A 20300-nucleotide genomic window follows, 5' to 3' on the forward strand; every position below is an offset into this window, starting at 1 on the left:
TCTCGCTATGGGTCGTCCTCCGCATCCACATTTGCTACGCTCCTGGTCAAGAAACAGAACCCTGAAGGCTTAAGACCTCATTCCACCTAAGCTAAGGGTGCAACCATAGTGTTGCAAAGTGGTGTTTCCGTTTTTGACATTTGTCTGGCAGCAACTTGAGCATCACTGCACACATTCACTAAGCAGTACTGCCTGGATAGTCCAGTTTTGCTCTGTCCTGCAGGACTTCTTGTTCTAAACTTGTCTGCAGTCCCTCCTCGGGGGATGGTATTGCTGGGGCATCTATACTAAGGTAAAGAATCAGCGGCTAGATGTCTTTCAGATGGAGAAGTTACTTACCTTTTGTAACGCCTTATCTGTTAGAGAACTAATCTAGCTGCAGATTCCTTACCGACTCACCCATCCATTCTCCCCACACTGCGAACAGTTTTTAGGGTCAATGCTGGCCCCTTTCAGGGGTCCTAGTTGTTCAGAAATACTCCACGGTCAGTGCACTTCATGGCTCTGCGCTCCTGGTGTGGAAAGTTGTGAAAATTAACTGACGTCAGCACATCAAGGTGGCGACTATAAAGGTGATGCAGTCGTCAAGCGGAGCCATCCGACGCCACCTACTAGCATGCATGGGTAGTGCTTGTGAAAGTCTGATGTCTGTGAAATTCTATGGTATGGAATCTGTGGATAAATTGTCTCTACCAGATATGGAGGTTCTCGAAGCTTGGTAACTTGTCCATCTGTCCATTGTCATAAACCCAAAAGCCGCTGAGAAATACTTTTATGACGGTAACCCCATTTTTTACCTCCTCTTAAGGTTGTGTTGAACTTGAAACATCATGCATCAGTGTGTGACAAAGTAACTACATGTTGGAATATTGTTAATTGTGTTCAGTTACTAACTTTGGAATTTTTCAGTCTTTGCTAGAACGAACGGGATACACTTTGGATGTAACCACTGGACAGAGGAAATATGGTGGTCCTCCTCCAGATGATGTCTATTCAGGCTCCCAGCCCGGAATTGGGACAGAGGTCAGTTTTTTTATATTTATTTTCTTCCTTTTAGTATCATTACATTTTTTATCAGTTTTGAAAACCTAATCCATTCTTGTGTGTCTCTATAACCTATACAAAGGAATGAAAATGCTATTTAACAGTGATCTGCTTATGAATTCATTTGTGTATTCTAACCTTGAGGAAACCACTACCCTTTAAGACTTTCAGTGCTATGGTTAGAATGATTTTGTTGGACCTGCAAAATGTGGTTTGTATATGTATGTATACATTATACAGTTACAGTTCAAACACACCCTCCATTGAAAAGGCATTTGATTTGCCTGTGATTTTTGACTCTTATGAATGGATTTCCAATAAAATTTGCAGCTAATCAGCAGAGTGACTTCGACAGGCATGCCACTCTTCGTTCGATCCATGCATTGGAATAAAAGTTAGACTCAAGAGGTGGTGGTTGGGGAGTCAAAAGAACTCCTTTCATATTTATTCTCCCATACAAAATTTTACTCGCTGAATTAATTTACCCCAAACATCTTGGCATGAACCTAGATCTTTAATTAAAGTTTACTTTCATTCTTTGGTATTGTAGATTTGAAGGCATAAGCATTTCAAAAAATGCCAGGTGGATTTGAAAGGGTTAACACTTTTGTATATCTGTTGTGTAAAATTGCGAATTAGCAAATCTTAAATCCTGTCGTCGCAATTGCTTTTTTGGTATTGTCAAATTTGATTGGCTGCTTTTTGTTTATTTCTTACTTTAAAAAAAACTTTACACAATCATGAAGGTGGGGGCGGTGGATTACACAATGAAGTGTCAACACCAAAGATTCTGGAGGGGGCACCAGAGGCATGGATAAAATGGGCCAAGTCTTTAAAAAAAAAAAAACATTTGTTGTGGGGTCAGCTGCTCATGAGCCTGGCTAATGGCACCGCCCAGCATACCCAAAGTCTATGAACCTACTCTCTGTAGAAAAACATGGTGAGTGGTTTAGGTTAAGGTCTGGCATAGCTAGAGAAACTGTGATTTTGCATGTTTGAGCCAGTAATGTTTATAATATTGCAGTTTATAACAGCACAAAAATATTCACTTGAGCAGCATAGTCTGCTAAGATGTGGCATGCCACATTTCTCACACTTATTAATGTGCATATTCAGTTAAAAAATAAACTAGTTAAAGTGAAGTTATGGTTACAAACTGTAATTTTAAAAAACACAACTTCAGAAGTTATGTTTAGGACCATGGTCCATCAATCACACGACAGTCGAGCAAACCATAACTCTCACACCAAATGCAATCTCGTGACTTCACACTTAAAACGTGCGGTTAACTTGTATTGTAATACATCTTACAGACCCCATTATTGTAAACGTGTGACCAATGAACAGGCCCTGTGCCAATCTCAAAGGTGTTTAATGTTTTGGGGAAACGGTTCATGTATTTAAAAAAATTGGATTTGCAGTTCTTTGTGCAAGTTTCACAGTCTGGTTCCAGAAACCTAGAGTTGAGCTTCATGGGCCTGTGCCAGACTGCGAATCCTAGAACAGGCCGACAATATGCGGTACCTAGTAGCTCAACGGGAAGTCCTTATCCAGCTGCTGGAGCTGCGAAAATCAAATGTTTTCGCTTTTACATTCAAACGGGTCTTCCCCCTACCCACACATGCACTTGAGGTTGGTGGGGGCTTACCCTGCCTCCTTGTGTGCGTGTTGGTTTTTTAACATTCTTGCATCCCCTAAACTTTGCAAATTAATGGTCCCAGCCCACATAGCTTTGAAATTATATCTAACCTCTACATTACCCCACACCATTTTTAAATGCAGATTTTCTTTTGAATTGCTGAACACACTTACATGAATTCCCATATCTTTAGGCTCCCTCTTGACATTCTGAAACAAACATTCCAGAATGAGCCTTTTTTTATTTTTTTATTTTTTTTTTTAAATCTGGTTTTGTGCAGATTCATTGAAAGCACCGAAGCTTTTTAGTGGAAACAAACTTGACCGTAACTATAGAGGCGTTATAGATGGAATTATATTTAGAGCGGTTACTCCCTTCTTTCCCTCTACCTTTCCCAAAAGGTGATGTATTTAGAACTCCCAAACCGCTTCCCTTCTGACTTTAATAATGGCAGAGAGAGTCGGTTGAAGTCAGCTTGTGGCCTGTTGGCACTTGTGCATCACTTTTTGTAAACTCTGACCCCAAATAAATTAAAGCCAACATTAATCCGTTCTGGTTTACTTGATTATTAGGATACACTTTTTAATATTGCTTACAGGCTTAAAACCCATACTGCAAAGATGTATGTGTATTATTCAAGTCTATTTGTAAAATACTGGCACAATAGCTCTGGTAGCTATTGCATTTGCTGGAGAGAATCATGATAAAGTAGCTCAGACTGAATATGCCAGCAACAGAACATTGCAACACAGATTGGCTTGTCATCTTGCTAAGTGACCTGCTGAATCTGTCCTGACAGGGCGGTGGGTCTGGCTGCAAGATGGTGTTTTTCTAGGTTTCTTTTGACACTTAGTTTCACATTGTATTGCTTTCTCAGCTAGAATAGAATTTTAAGCAGACAAAAGAAAATGATCCCAAAGGTGAAGCACTGCCCAAACACAAGTGAAGAATTTAATGTTTGAGGCATGTGTGACTTCAGATACACATGTTGCGCATAAGTCAACCATATAGTGTTGTGCTCTGATGATTGCAAGTTCTTTTTCTTTGAAGAATGTTTTCGAGTTATGAGGCTTTCTGACCTCCTCTCAGTGATGCTGCGTACGGGCATCGACTCGATTGTTTATTTATTTTTTTTCTTCTGACAGGTTTGAATGTACTCTCTCGCGCTCCAGTTGGAGATCTGTTCCCTTCGGTTCCCGTTGGGTCATCTAATCAATGGCATTTTCTCAATCATTTAATTTTCTTCCATGTCTAGCTCGGATACAATTTCTTCAGTCGAATTTATCTGTTCGCCTTAGTGGCCTTCGCATTACGCCTGACTGGGCCTCTTTCTTAACATTCAGATCTACCTGAAAATAAGCTGCAAATGGAACGTACTCCGTTCCATTTTTGGCCAAACTGCCACTCAAAATGAGCCTCGGTCTCAATTTGGCAACCATTTTGATTTTTTTAAATTTTTGGTTATGAAGACACCTTCCTTTTTAAAGGACACCACAGATTTACTAAATCTCCTTGAAACAGTCTGGCACCACATATTGACTTGCTAGTAACCTTGGATGCTGAGGCACGTGATACCAACATCCCCCAGGATGTTATTCTGGATGTCATAGAGAACACCCGCCTATCTTAGGAATGGACTTCCCAAACTCCAGTCAGTTTGATACTTAAGCGCGCTACCCTGTACTCAAGGAGAACTTTTCAATTTCAAGACCAACTGTACCACCTGACGTAGGGGACTTGAATGGGCAACACATTTGCCCGGAGTCTGGCCTGTCTGTACATGGCCAATTTCTAACGATGACATCTTTCTTGACGACAACCCCTTCTCTGCCAATATTACCTGATGTTGATTTATCGATGACATACTTATCCTTTGGCAAGGTGATGCAGAAATGTGTGTCGTACTTTGCGAGCAGGTTAACACCTTAAACCCATTCCTCAGATTCACAAAATAAAAATCTCGGCAACAAGCTTGCCTTTCCTCGACTTGTTGATATCCCTTCGAGATGGTAGGCTGCACACTAAAACATATAAGAAACCTACTGATTTGCAACAGTTTGATCAGATACAACAGCCATCATCCCAAACACCTGAGACCATTTACCTTTTGGGCAATTTCTAAGACTACATCACAGTTGCAGCTCTGCTGAGGACTATAAACCGCAAGCAGAGGCCCTGACTGCTAATTTGGTAGCGCACAGACATCCCCCCCCCGGTTGGTTAAGACTGCTTGCAAAAGGGCAAGCAGTAATAGAGCTGCATTGCAGGAACCGTACACTCTTTCCGAGAGTGAAATCTTGACCTGTGTCGCATCATATACCCCTCACTCTAACCAGATACAGAAAATTATCAAGACTTTGACCCATACACCAAACTGGGTCCCTAACACTTGCTCCACCAAATTTTGCAAGTAATCTTAAGACCCAAGGCCAATACAGCCGCTCCCCAACAGCAATTCCGGGGTTTCACCCCAGTGTCAGGCCACTACTTGTGCGTCATGCAGTGTTTGTACTTTGGCAAAGCACTCGAGATCCGTCTTGACCCCACTTCTACTTTGATCCAGAAATCGCATACAAATTGCGACACCAAAAATTTCATTTATATGATCACCTGCCCTTGCCAAAAAAGCTACATTAGTATGAATACCAGGGCAGTCAAAACTAGGATCATAAAACACTGAAGTGGGGTACCCTGTAGAAAGATAACTAGAATGAGTACCCACTACACAGAGTCACAATATACACCTGGCGATCAACATTGGACAGTTTTGGAGGCCCACATACACAAGGGCAATTTACTCCGCAAGGAATACAAATGTATTTTTCACTTCTCCACAAACTTAACTCGGCTCAACTACGACATGCCATGGAGAGAGGTGACTATGTGAACTCAGACAGTGAAACAGTTCCCATCACATGTTGAACCTCCTGCTTTGACCCACTAGCCCATACACACATGACATGTTTCTCTGTTACCACTGCATGTATATAATTCAACCCGTTTGTGTGCTGGTGTAAGCTCTAGTGATACTGCACTAGGTTCTGTTCCCCCATACTACATTTTTTTACCCTCCTGCCCAACTGTCTTTGATTCTGTGGCCAAATACTTGGAGGGACACAACTAACTTTCAGTTTCTAAATTTGTACTTCCTCCTTGTCACACCTTTATAAGTGGATGTGTGCATTCACTATATTTATTATGGGCCTCCTCATTTTAAATGCAGAGCCTTACTTCTGCATATCGCATTACCTGGAACATGGTGCCTGCTCAGGGGCGCTTGCACTGGCAGGCTTGCCTTTTTGCAAGCAAGACTGTCCTGTTGGCATGTGTTTACTTTGGCTCGGCTGTATCGCAACCGAAAGTTGCCTTGGGACACAACCTGAGGGGATCGCACCAAGATCACTCGAGTGGACCATACTTGTGATTGCCCACTTCACTTTACCAACATAGTCTGGAATGGTGCCGCATCCTGCACCACAAGCTAGATGGCGCCTACATTGGGACGCGTCAGTTCAACATGGCGCCGCTTCCTGCTAGTGTACCGCCCCGGTTTGACCAACCTACCTTTAAAAACCCGCACATCTGTCGACACTCGTGTACCGGCTGGATGAGGGATAGGTCTGCCGCTACACTTGCTCGCCGACATTTGGGACAACTTTCCTCTTCTTGCAGAGGATCAGTTTCATACTTACTGGCCCTTTGTATCCAGCCCTGCCATGCTCAGTTTTGTGCCTCCATTTGTATGTCTTCCGCGAGGACCTTTGGTATGGCAGTGAGTGTCCGTCCGGTCAATACAAATGGAGCCCTTCTCCACCTTGTTATTTGGTAAGTCCCAAGGCTGGACCCAAAGACCCTTGCCTTCACCTACTGTTCTGTTTATCTCAGTGCCTCTGCTATACGTTACGTCTCTGGCTCATTCTGTGGTTTCTCATAACTGTAGTGGATGTCCCGCCTCTACTATTCAAAGGTAGTGAAATCTACCTTCTGTGTGCAATGTGCAAAATGATGAGACGGTATTAAGTTATCTTCCTTTATCATCCCTTCCTCTCTTTTTAGGTTGTTTTCTCCCCCCCCTGAAGGTATACTACATATCTTTGTGATCTATCTTTGGTATGGTATTATTTACATGCACTTGTTTCCAACCCCTACACTAGTAGATTTGGACGTCAACCCTGACGAAATGCCATGATCTGTGTCCGTTATGGGGCATAAAACATGTTGACCTTCTTTAAAAATAAATAATCAACTTATGCTGGATTGTGCCATTATATCCATCTCTAGCCAGATCTTGTTTTTAACCGTAACAAAGGAACCCAGTTATTAAATAGTACATGGCTTCTGTTAGTTTTGCAGCGTGAATCTTTCTGGATTCACTATGCTGTGCATTATTCTGCCATCTTGTGGTTGGGTCCGGAATCTTAGTCTTCTTTTCTTTTCTTTTTTCGTGGCCCAGGTGGGCGGTGACGTCCCACCATTTGGTGTCCTTCGTGATGTCGGCACGCTTCCTGTGGAAGCTCCCACCTTAGTGCGCCATCTAAGATTCTTTTTTCCGCCGTTGGGTCTGGATCATTACTGAAGAGTTCCAGAGTTTTAGAAGAGGAATCTAGGAAAATCAAAGAAAATCGATGAAGAAGCAAGTTTTCAACCACACCGGACTACAGGTCAGGTATCCGGAGCGACGAGGGAGACGTTTTGCGGCTATAACCTCAACGGAGGATGCGCTTGCGTGGGCCACCCTGAGCGCGGGGATGGACAAAACACCGTTTAAGTTTTGCACCAATTGCCACCACAAGTACGCCCAGAAGGATCAGCATCCAGTCGGCAACCTCTGCCTGCCGTTCGACCACAGCAGCGAAGACTGCAACGCCTGCTCGGTGTTTACACCAAAGACCCTCAGAGTAAGGGAGAGGCAGAGAAGGGTGAACTACAACATGCAGGGCCAGGGGCAACCTCCATCGCTCCGAGACTTTGGTCTCTCCAGTGGAGAGGAGGACCACATCGCCGAAGGACCAGAGGACTGCACGGTCGTCTAGGTCCATAAGAAGACGTGGAAGGAGGTAAGGGAGTCGTCGACCCCTAAACACTCAGGCAACACTCAAAAGGGTGAAGCAAAAGTCCCGAGCAACACTCACAGAAGTGAAGCAAAGTCCTCGACGGGAGCTCTGCCGTCGAAACACTCAACGAAAGCAACAGCTACCAAGGACAGCCAACCGAGCGGATCCTTCAAAAAGGACTCCCAATCTGCAAAGCCCTCAAGAAACCAAGTTCGTCGAAGGTTCCCCTCGAAAAGGACACCTTGGCGACGAGGAAAGAGGGGCAGACTGCGTCGTCTACTGCTACGAAGAGAAGTGCTCCAACCCTCGAAGCCAAACATGCCGCCGAGATGGAGAGGAGGAAGAGGAGGCTCGAGGCCGAAATGGCGAGCATCTTTCAGCGGATAAAGGACTTCGACGAGAAGATGAGCCAGTACATCATCCTGCCGAAACCCGCGGTCTTCGTCGAAAAAGACGACGAAGACACGGAACCGCCGAAAACTCACGAACCAGTCAAGGAACTCTGGGACGAAGACTACTATTTCGAGCGAGAAGGCGATGAAGACCTTCAATCCTACCGGTACTCGACACCGTCTGAGGTGCAAGACATGGATTGGCATGATCTCGTCACTGAATCGCCCGAAGGGGTAGACACGTACCCTTCGAGGCTCTCGCCGCCAGACGACATAGGAGTCTACAACATGGTCGTGCAGAAGGCTGCACAGACTTATGGGGTGAAAATGGAGGAAGATGAGCCAAAATCATGTTTGCTCCTGGAATCTCTACTGCCACAACAAACTAAGAGCCAATTCCTGCCCTCGAGGGCGCGGAAACAGATGAGAACGAATACGAAGAGGACAACAGCCCTCAACCAAGTGACTTCATCAAAGAAAATGCCCCCCCCCTTAGCAACACCTCGGGGTGGGCGGAAGGACATAAAGGGAAACTGCAGACAAACATTCAACGACAAACAGTACCTCGAACACTCCACACCGGTATGGGGAAGAATAAGACTTCATCCAGTTATGGAGAAGGGTCACATTGGACAAATGTATACTAAACATCATACAATACAGATACTGTATAGAGTTAGAAAAACAGCCTCCGGACAGAAAACCAAGAAACAGGGCCCACTCAGCAAAGGAACCCTCGCTCTTGCAGCTAAAAGCGCAAGAACTGCTCAGAAAGGAGGCAATAGAGGTGGTACCAAAGGAACAAAGGGGTTTACTCAACTTACGTCCTGGTGCCAAAGGTGGACGAGACACTAAGACCTATGCTAGATCTAAGGTTCCTGAACAAATTCATAAGAACACAAAGGTTCAAGATGACTTCCCTACAAGAGGTAATACCACAAATTCAACAAGGAGACTTCATGGCTACTATAGATTTAAAGGACGCATACTTACACATCCCTATCAACCACAAACACAAGCGCCTGCTAAGGTTTGTGATCAATCAAAGCCACTACCAGTTAACAGTACTGGCATTCGGCCTCAAATCCGCACCAAGGGTGTTTACAAAATGCCTAGCAGCTGTCGCAGCACACCTACGAAGGCAAGGGATACACGTATACCCCTATCTCAACGACTGGCTCGTAAAGACAAGTTCGTACGGCCAATGCAGACTACACATCCAGCAGGTCATACTAACATTGACAAGACTGGGTTTCTCGATCCATTGGGAGAATTCGTCAACAGAACCAGAACAGATCAAGATCTTCTTGGGGGCAGAGATAGACACCATACAGGCCAAAGTGTTCCCCAGCAGGAAGAGGACATTGGCGATACTGAAGGAAACACGTAATTACCGCAAGGGGCAAGTTCTGACAGTGAGGACGGCGAGTAAACTTATGGGAATGATGGCGTCATGCATCCACCTAGTTCCAAATATCCGACTACACATGAGACCATTCCAGGTATGGATCCAGCAGCAATGGTCACAGGCCACAGGGGGTTGGGAAGATCTTGTGGTTGTCACGCACGCAGCGCATCAGGAAATAGCGTGGTGGAAAAAGGAAAACAGATCACTTGGGAAGCCATTCACACAACCAACTCCAACAGTGACCATCACAACGGATGCCTCCCAGATGGGGTGGGGCGCACACATGAACAAGCTCAAGGTGAGGGGTCTATGGTCGCAGCAAGATGCGGTCAGACACGTCAACTACCTGGAACTAAAGACTGTATTCCTAGCCTTAAAAGCCTTTCAGAAAGAGCTATACGGGAACAGGGTGTTGGTCCAAACAGACAACACAACCACTGTGTTCTACATAAACAAACCAGGAGGAACACAATCGGTACCATTATCGGGGCTAGCACAGGAAATTTGGAGATGGGCCATCCCACTGAAAATAGACCTACTAGCAATACATCTCCCAGGAAAGGAAAATGTGGAAGCAGACCGGCTCAGCAGACAGACGTCGGCATCCCACGAATGGGAGCTCAACCAGCAGGAAATGGAGAAGCTTTTCCAGAAATGGGGTACTCCACAAATAGACCTATTTGCAACACACCAGAATGCAAAATGCCAACACTTCGCATCCAGACAACTGGACCATCGGTCCCAAGGGAGTGCGCTATGGTCAAAGTTGGTCAAATAGCTTTGCATACGCTTTCCCCCCGATACCACTGATACACAGGGTACTCAGCCAATGCAGAATAGCACCTCAGTGGGCCAAACAGTCCGGGTTCTTGCCGATAGTGGAAATGGCAGAAGAACTATCACACAGGTTCCCAAGAAGGGATCTGTTAACAATGCAGAACGGAAGGGTGCTTCACCCAGAGGGTCTCAGCCTAGCAGCATGGCACCTGAAGACCTAGAATTTGCACACCTAAAACTACCAGCAAGTACTATGGCAGTACTGAGGGAGGCAAGGAGGCCTACCACAAGACAGTGCTACATAGCAAAATGGAAAAAATACTCCCAATGGTGCATCAAGGAGAAACTACAAGGGATGGTCTCAAGGGAATCAACCGTACTAAAGTACTTAACGCACCTGCTACAAAGCGGATTAAGCTACACATCCCTGGGGGTGCACTTGGCTGCGGTGGTGGCCTACACAAGAGGAGAATCCCCCCCCCCAAGAGGATGCCAGCACCAGCATGGAACCTCAACGTAGTGCTAACTCAATTGATGAAGACACCCTTTGAACCTATTCACAAGGCTACACTGCACATGCTTACGCTGAAGACTGCCTTCTTAGTGGCGATCGGGTCACTACGAAGAGTAAGTGAGTTGCAAGTGCTCATACTCCAAGAGCCCTACTTGCAAATACACAAGCACAGGATTGTTATGAGGACGGACCCACACTTCATGCCAAAGGTGGTGTCTCTGTTCCATATTAACCAAACAATCCAAATAACAAATTTTTTCAAAAACCAACCACAAAAAGAGAAAGGGCTCTACACACACTAGACGCCAGAAGGGCTGTGATGCACAATATAGAGAGAACAAAGGAATCCAGGAAAACAAAACAGTTCTTTGTCTCCTTCACAAGCAATTTTCTGGGACAACCAGTCACCAAGAATACCATTGCACGATGGATTGTGCAGACGATTCAACTCTGCCTCAAGCAGGCAGGACAACCGTTACAAGGAGCAGCTCAGGCTCATTCAACAAGGAAGAAATGAGCAACAATTGCTTTTCTAGTGAACATACCTATCCAAAACATTTGCCAAGCGGCAACATGGTCTTCAGTGCATACATTCACTAAGCACTACTGTGTGGATGTTCAAATGAACAAAGAAGCGCAAGTGGGACAGAAGGTCTTACAACACATATTCAGTAAGCAGTGCTGATCTTCCACCCAGCCACCACAATAAGGACAAACCGCTACAAAGTCTATGCACAGCATAGTGAATCCAGAAAGAGTCAGGCTGCAAAACGTATAGTTTCTTACCTGTCGGTGTAGTTTTGTAGCTTGAAGAGTTTCTGGATTCACTAGCGAACCCACCCTCCTTCACCAGAAATGAGACAGGAGGTAAAGGGTTATTGATAAACAAGACTTTACAAAATAACAGAAAAAACAGGATTAACACAAGAGGAGAAAAAAGAATCCGAAGATGGCGACCAAAGGTGGGAGCTTCCGCAGGGAGCGCGCCGACATCACGAAGGACACCAAATGGTGGGACATCACTGCCCACCTGGGTCATGAAAAAAAAAAAGAGAAAATACTACGATTCCGGACCCAACCAGAATATGGCGGAATAATGCACAGCATAGTGAATCCAGAAAGTCTTCAAGCTGCAAAACTACACCGACAGGTAAGAAACTATACGTTATTTTTGCTTCACACTTTTTTGACCAATCTGAGCATCTTTTTGCACACACCAACACACCCATCATTTCTTGTGTCTGCATAAACAAAAGAACTCCGGCGAAGATTCCCTCTGCGAGCCCATTGGGCATTGCAGTGTCTGCCCAATGATGAAGCATGACACCCCTAGGGGTATGTGATTGCCCTTGCTCTTAAGGGAGCAGATCCCCTTTTCACATAGTCCTTGTGGGGGCTTGTATATGATGTACCTTTATCTGCCGCTGGTCCCCCCTCTTTTGGTTTAACTCAAAATACCCCCATGCCGACCAACACTCGGCGGCCTGTAACTTATGCCTCTCGGCCGACCATCAAGAAGACACCTGTGAGGCCTGCAGGTCATTTAGATCTAAAAAGGACTCTTTGGGACCGATGTGCGGAGCATCTAGAAATGCAGCGCAGAGACTACACTGAAGATATCTTTGGCCAGTCAGAAGAGGGGTAGATTCACTTTCCATACAAGTCTGTTATTCCCAGTTGGACACCGAACAAGATCCAGTTCACAGGCAGTCTTTGGAAGAGCATTGGACTGCGAGTACAATTACCCCCAATCCGGAGCCCAAAAACCTGTCTCCTACTGATAAAACTGCTCATTGTCCCGTCACTGCAAAAAAATGTCATAGGGCGCACCGATCCATCAATTCAGAGGCCCCGCCCCTTGAACTTGGCACCGGAACTTGGGCCTCGGCAGGGGCCTCCAATTTAAAATCTGTATCCGAGCCTACGCACAAACCATACCATTGGGTTCAGCCCTCAGCTCTTCGGCTCTGACTGCTCCGGCACCGAAAGCAAAACTGGCATTTGCACCAAAATGTTACATCTTAGGACCGCTAAAAACACCCAAGCCGATTCTTGAAACAATGCAAGAACTGCTCGATCCGAAAGAAGATTGCATATTTAGCCAGGAACAAAAAAGATTTTCCTACAATCAACAAGGCCTCTACCATCTAAAAGACACAGTTTTGAAGAAACAATTACTGATCCTATTCTGCCTCCAAAGAACAGCAAAAAGCACATTGCCACAAGCCCTCTAATTAGGACTATCCCTACTTCTCACTCTCTATCACCATTTCATATTTCCACCCCTCCACCTCACTCACCACAGCAGTTGGAACTGTGCAACCTTACACTACACACATTTACCCATTAGAGATGAACAAGATGATAAAGATACACAATCAAGAGACCCTTTGAATGATCATGATGTAGACTCACAAGGGGATACAGACCCTGACCTCTACCCAGCACGTCCATCCCCACCAGATGATGATGCAGCTTATCACTAAGTGCCTTTACATAAAGACCCAATAGAAGACCGCTTCCATTTTTAATCTCTCACATTCGCACTAAAAGGCTCACAATATTTACCCATGCTTAAAGGAGTTTTACACACCACTGATATTTTTAAAGTCCTGTAATAGTGTAGACACAAATTACAAGGCTGCACCATCTGACCCCATATACATAGTCATTTAACACCCAGCTCATTAGTGGTTGCTAATGCTAGAAAAAGGGCAAGCTCGGTCTACAGGGTATGCACATCTCCAGACAAAGAATCTAAATTAGTTGATGAAATCGGTAAACTGGTAGCTGCACAGTCAGCTCATCAATGGAGATTAGCTAACAGCCAGGCATTATTAGCATGTTATGACAGAGCACAGTGGTACGAGATGGAGGGGCTCTTCTAACCTCTCCCAGAGGAGCATAAAAGGCAAGAGTATGAACTTGTTAATTAGGGCAAACTCATTACAAACAATTCTATTTAATATGCTCTAGACTCTGACACAACAGCAAGAGGCATAAACACAAGCATCCACTTGCGCATCCGTGCTTGGCTCCGTGTCTCTGGGTTCAAAACTAAGGTTCAACCGGCTGCCCTTAATCTACCCTTTGATAAGAAACACCCTTTGGACCATAAGTGGATACAGCATTCAAAAAACAAAAAGGACATTGAGGTCGCAAAATTTGTGGGTACCTTTTAATCACCCTCATTTCGTGGATCCTTTCGTCGACCCAATTTTAAACAAGGCGCAAAGGCTGCATTAACACATCTCAGCATCACAGTATAAAACCCAAGGGCAAACATCAACCTCTAAAACCTTCTACAAAGGCAATTCTAGAGCAATAATTCCAGAGGTCGTGCACAAGGAAATATCCATACTGCAAACACTACTTCAAACAATAACTCACTTATTATCCTCCTCCCTGATCATCTAACACCTGTCTGGTTAACGTCTACAGCAATTCCTCAATGAACGGGGAAACAATTACAAGAGATCCATGGGTATTGGACATGATCTATCCTGGCTACTGCCTAGAGCTTGTCGGAACCCTTCTGAACATACCACGCAAAAAATACTATCTTTTCTAACACCAGCTTTTGCAAGTGCAGGAAATAACAGCTCTTCTACTTGAATGAGCCATAGAGCCAGTACAACCTCGATATCAAGGAACACGAGTATATTCACTATACTTTATCATTCTCAATAAAGACCGGTCAGGAAGACCCGTTTTAGACGTCAGAACCCTAAATTAGTAAATTTTTTCCGGAATACTTCCATATGGTCACCCTGCAAGCGGTAATACCCTTGTTACAAAAAGGCGACTTCATGTCCGAATTAGACCTCATGGACGCCTGCTTCCTTATACCAGTTTGTCCTGCCCATTGCAAATACCTACGGTTTGTCTTTCAAGGCCAACACTACCAGTAAAAAGTTGCTTCCATTCGAAGTCATCACCGCTCCACGGGTATTCACAAAATGCCTCCCTGTAGTTGCGGCATATTTGCGCAGAGAAAACATTCATGCATTCCTTTACTCAGACGATTGGCTCATAAAAGTCCAAAATGCTCAAATTTGCAACCAACGTACCAAAAAGACTATCTGCCTATTACATAGTCTAGGGTTTACCATCAATGTGCAAAAATCCCATCTCCAACCACTAAAAATACAACCATACGTGGGAGCAGTCCTAAACACCATTAAGGTTGACATACCCAAATACGGTCAGAATTCAAAAAATTCTAACACTAATCTAACAGTTTCAAACAGGGAATCCACTCCGTCTGGACGGTAAAGATCCTATTAGGCATGAGAGCATCCTGTATTGCAATAATCCCACGTGCACGGCTACACATGATACCCTCAAAGAATGCCTTTCACAACAATGAAATCACAGTCACAGGGTCAAATGAACAATCTAGTGTTGGTAAACAGCTGCACATATACTATGCAGTGGTGGAACTCACAAAAACTTTCCGAGGGGCAGCTGTTTCTAGATGCAGTTCCCCGAGCCGTTCTTACTGCAGATGCTTCTCTGACAGGATGGTGAGCACATCTGCAGAATTTAACAGTTCATGGTGTATGAGAATCCCAAACACCAGGGGCTCCACACAAACTACCTAGAGCTTCAAGCTGTTCACGTAGCATTGCAAGCATTCCTAACTCACCTGATCAATAAAGCTGTACTGGTTCAAACGAACAACATGACAATTCTGTACTATCTGCAAAAAAAGGGGGGGGGGGGGGGGAGGTCTCAGCTGTTATTGCACCTAGCACAATCTAGTTGTTAGCCATACATCACAACATTCATCTCCTAGAAGAACATGTACCAGGGGCAATCAATCATGTTGCAGACCTCCTCAGCAGGATGCAGCAAAAAGTACAGGACTGGGATCTCCGCCTCCAAATTCTGCAAACATACTTCCACAAATGAATGTTTCCACAAATAGACTTGTTTGCAACCCCAGAAAATGCAAAAAGCTCAAACTTCACCTCCAGGTTCCCACACCCACTATCCAGAGGCAATACTCTATGGATTAACTAATCGGGGTTATTTGCCTTCAAGCAAAAAGTTAACCCTTTACAAGCAAATGCACAAACAATTGTTTCTCTTGCAACTTCAAACATCCGGCATAGCATACACTTCAGTATGTGCACACCTTGCTGCTATTGCAGCAGATCTACAAAATAGACATTTGTCTTTATTCAAAATACCAGTCATTAAAGCTTTCATGGAAGGACTAAAAAGAGTAATTCCCCCAAAACTCCCACCTGCCCCAAAAGGAAATTAAACATTGTGCTAAAAATAATTTTGGGGCCTTCATTTGAGCCACTACATTCATGCCAACTACAATACTTACGTTGGAAAGTAGCCTTCTTCATAGCGATCACTAAGACGTGTCGGTGAGATCCAGACACTAACCCTAGAAGAACCATTCTTCCAACTTCATAGGGACACAGTTCTGCTCAGAATAAATCCAAAGTAATTTCTCCCTTTCATATTAATCCATCTATAGAATTACCGGTCTTCTTTCTGCGAGCTAATTCAGTGGCGTAAAGAGCTCTACATATACTAGACGTCAAAAGATCCTTAATATATTATATTGACAGAACTAAAACATTTAGAAAAACTTACTATTTATTACTTTATCACCTCCACACATTGGAAACCCAATTTAAAAAAATTGAATTGCCCAGTGGATAGTTAAATGTATTCAGACTTGTTATGTGAAAGCTAAAAGACGGTTACCTGTTCATCCTAGAGCTCACTCAACTAGTAATATATGAGCTTATATTGCCTTTTTAGGGAACATCCGTATTGCTCCCATCTGCTAAGCAGCAATATGGTCCACACCACACTATTTCACAAAACATTATTGTGTGGATGTTGCAGCACCTCAACAAGCTAATGTTGGACAAGCTGTATTACGAACCCTATTTCAAACGACTGCGACCCTCACCCTCCCTCCGCAATCCCCCAATCACATTAGTAATACTTACTCTTGCTCCATTCTCACCTGCCTTTGGAAAAACAATCTAATAATGGAGCCCATGCGCACCATCACCGAGAGGAGGAGTCGGACGTCCTCTTGACTCAAACGTTCTTTGAAGAAAAACAGCTTGCAGTCATTAAAGCTAAACACTAGATGGCAGACTTGTGCATAGCATGCAAGTCTACAGCACACAGTGTCAAGAACAAGTGCTTACAGGGTATGTAACACAATCCTTTTCCTATTACCCTCAAGGTTTATGAACATCGGGAGGGGTAAAAATGAAACAAAATGGTTGAGTGTTGCTAGCTTACTAGCAAAATTTCAATTCTTGCTACGAACACAAGCTGTTTTCAAATCGCGTTTTCATTCATCAACTTGACTCCTGTCTTGCGTCCCATACCTCACCTAGCCCAAGGAAGGGTGATTGGGTGCTTTTGAGGCCTCTGGCCTCCTCCACCTTATGGTCCCGGAGTCATTGAGTCAACTTCTTTATTGTTGTAGCCAAACGTGAATTTGAGATTTCTTGGTCCGTGTTAACATGAAAGTGTAACAAAATGTTATCCTGTTACAGCAAGGACTTAAGATGACCACGCTGGATCTTGGACGTGCTTTCTTTCACAACCCCATTAATCCAATGTACCTAGGTTTGTGTTACCTGGAAAACATCAGTTCAGTGACCTGCTGCTCCGCGTCATCAATGCCAAGAGTTTTCATGAAATATCTTTGTAGTGGCAATGCGCCTTCATTTCTAGCCAATGTGTATTTCCTAGTTTGTATCCCTTGAGACACCTCAGCAAATTTCACAGCAACAAATGGTAAATTGATCACCTCCTTCACAAGTTGGAGTTCATTAATGTATAGAGGTCCTACTTCCAACCAAAGTAAATTGAGCACATACTGGCAGCCACTCTGAATTCAATCTTGGCAAAGGCCCCTCTCCAGCTTGAAAGAGCGTGTTAGTGTTTTGCAGATTGCTTCTTTACCAAACATTGCTCCCACTGGTAGGGAGAAAAGTAAGGAAGCTCATGGGAATGCTTAAGTCTTGCTTTACATTAGTACCATATGTATGTTTTCTAAACGTACCCACTAAGCTTAGCTCGGCAATGGTCCCAGGTGACGGGGCCTTTGCAACATCTAGTATTGATCTAGCCTCAAGTTCAACACAAACTGCACTGTTAATACCTACTGAGGGGTGCTTTTGTTCCAGACCCACAGAGGCAAGTGGCCATCACCGCTGAAGCCTCTCTCTGAAGTGTCACTATCTCATGTCTGGGCAGACAGCACAAAGTTGGTGGACACACGGAGTAGAGCAAATGCCACTTCAGTGTGCTAGAGTTGTAAGTGGTACAGCTGGCGTTAGAGGCTTTTCAGATGATCCTTTATATCATGTGGTCCTTTATAGTAAAGACACCCTGACCACCATGTTCTGCATTCAGAAGCGAGGGGGTTTTTCATCCTCAACTTGTGAAGAAGGGGCCAAACAATTGGGCGGGCTCTCTCAGCTGTCAAATTCACATACTGGCAAAACATCTTTTAGGGATCGACAACTTTGCAGATGTTCTGAACAAGAACTATTAGGTGATCAATCTCAGTTATGTCACATTGTTACATCCATGAGCGGTGAGCAACAGAAGTAGATGCGTTTTTCAGCGCCAAGTAACAGGAAATACCAAAGTTAGGTCTTCTGATGGCCATGTCCCCAGTCTCTCAGAAGTGCTCTTTGGATCTTTGCATTCCCGCCTTCCTGTGACCCTATATGGTATAGAAGATGTCAGTCTAGACTGAGCATTATTGCTCACGAGTGGGCTTGATAGATGTGTGAGACTTTGAGAAACGTAATTTCATCCTTTTTAAAAACTGTCCACATCAAACAAACTTTTTTTGTTAGCAAGTCACTGAATATAGCTATTTGGCACCTGAAATCTTAGAATTTGGTTATTGTGGAAGTTCTCAAGGAAGCTAGGCGTCCCAGTACCAAATTATATGTTGCAAAATGGAAGCATTTTAGGAGTCACTGCAAACATCTGGTAGATGTACTCTGGGTATCACTGCATTCTGTTCATTACCTTCTACTTTTACAACAATCAGATCTGGCATACATTTCATAAGCGTACATGTGGCAGCAATGGTTTATTGCTTACAAACTAGAATATATTTCTGTTTTTTAAATCTTAAATGCGTTGCATAGAAGGCTTAAAATGGATTGGGGGTATTGCTGCTACTTCCTTAGACTTAAACTGTACTAACTCATTTATAAAGCCTCAAATTAATTCATACCCATTCTAGTACCTTTCATTGAAAGGGTCTTATTAGTTTCTGGAGAGTCTGCTCAAATATACCTGCATCTCAGTGAGGCTCCTTCTGCCAGGAATATCATCAGTCAAAATCTGGCGCGCAGCTGAATGCAAGTACACTGCTCTGGCTGGGACAATGGGGGAAACAACAAGAGAACAATGGAAGCATTGTCTGCTGAGAAAATCCAGTGTTTTGGAATGGTGTATACTGGCCCATATCACCAAGATGGTGGCACTCAATGCTTAGATAGTGTGCGGCCCAGAAAGAAGGCTGGTTCTGCCCACTTTAAAATTGGTGCCATCTTTATCCTGATCATGGGATCGCCACCTCCTGAGGTTTCAAGTGGCGACAAGTGGACACTGATTTTGTCCTGGAGGTGGTCTTCCAGTCCAGGGGCACATAGTGTGCCTTGTGGCCCATTGCAGAGCCTCTGCAAGATGAAACTACCCTTCTGGAGAGAAGTCCAGCACCCATGAAAATGGGGTTGGGCAGAATTTCTATTAACCGCCCCCATTAAAACACCCTACATTTCTGTAAAAGCCAACAATATGCTCATAGACCAAGCTTGGCATACTTGAGAGAACTGCACAAACTGTATGAATTCTACTGCTGGAGATTAGCACAGTTAGGAGGGGAATCTCATCCATGACATGCATATGCAAACAAAAGTGATACAGGAACATGGCCACTGCTTAATCCCATCATCAGACATAAAAAGTTCGCCCTCATACATACGTAATAATCATTTCATTTCATTTTGAGACAAACACATCTTTCCATACCAGGGGGAGAACGGCATAACCTCTAAAAGCGCGGTTACTGGAGAACACCGCAATTAGGAGGGAATTGCGACCATGGCATGCATGTGCTAACCCATGACATCTGGTGAGGCATGTTCATGGTCATAAAAAAAACCTCCTGCTTCAAGCAGGAGATTGATCTCCTATGCTACACGCAACTGTTACTTAGTTTTAGACTAGGCCAAATGCAAACTGGGAAAACCATGGACCTGGGATTAGGGGGTGGGGGGTGATGTGCCAGATTTGCATACCAAAGGCAGTGGGCTCATTTTTTTAAAAAAAAATTGTTTGGCTGTGCATAACCCATGAAGTGCCTGGGGCATCCTCCTTAATTAAACCAGTGATATACTTGACAATGAGTGATACATTAGAGGCGTGATTGTGGTTCTCTGTAAGCAATGGA

The 20300-nt window shown here is 44.2% G+C and overlaps 1 protein-coding gene across 4 annotated transcripts in view; it reads left to right on the forward strand.

The window, feature by feature from the left end:
• HNRNPR (heterogeneous nuclear ribonucleoprotein R) overlaps window positions 1–20300 on the forward strand; it is a 362080-nt gene that overhangs the window by 138429 nt on the left and 203351 nt on the right. For all 4 annotated transcript variants that reach the window (XM_085647803.1, XM_085647801.1, XM_085647802.1 and 1 more), the window contains one exon: window positions 910–1023. In XM_085647803.1, the coding sequence (XP_085503929.1) occupies window positions 910–1023 (114 nt within the window). The remainder of the gene's footprint in view (window positions 1–909; window positions 1024–20300) is intronic.

The sequence above is a fragment of the Triturus cristatus genome, chromosome 3_2 (genome assembly GCF_964204655.1).
Source record: "Triturus cristatus chromosome 3_2, aTriCri1.1, whole genome shotgun sequence".
Lineage (NCBI taxonomy): Eukaryota > Metazoa > Chordata > Amphibia > Caudata > Salamandridae > Triturus > Triturus cristatus.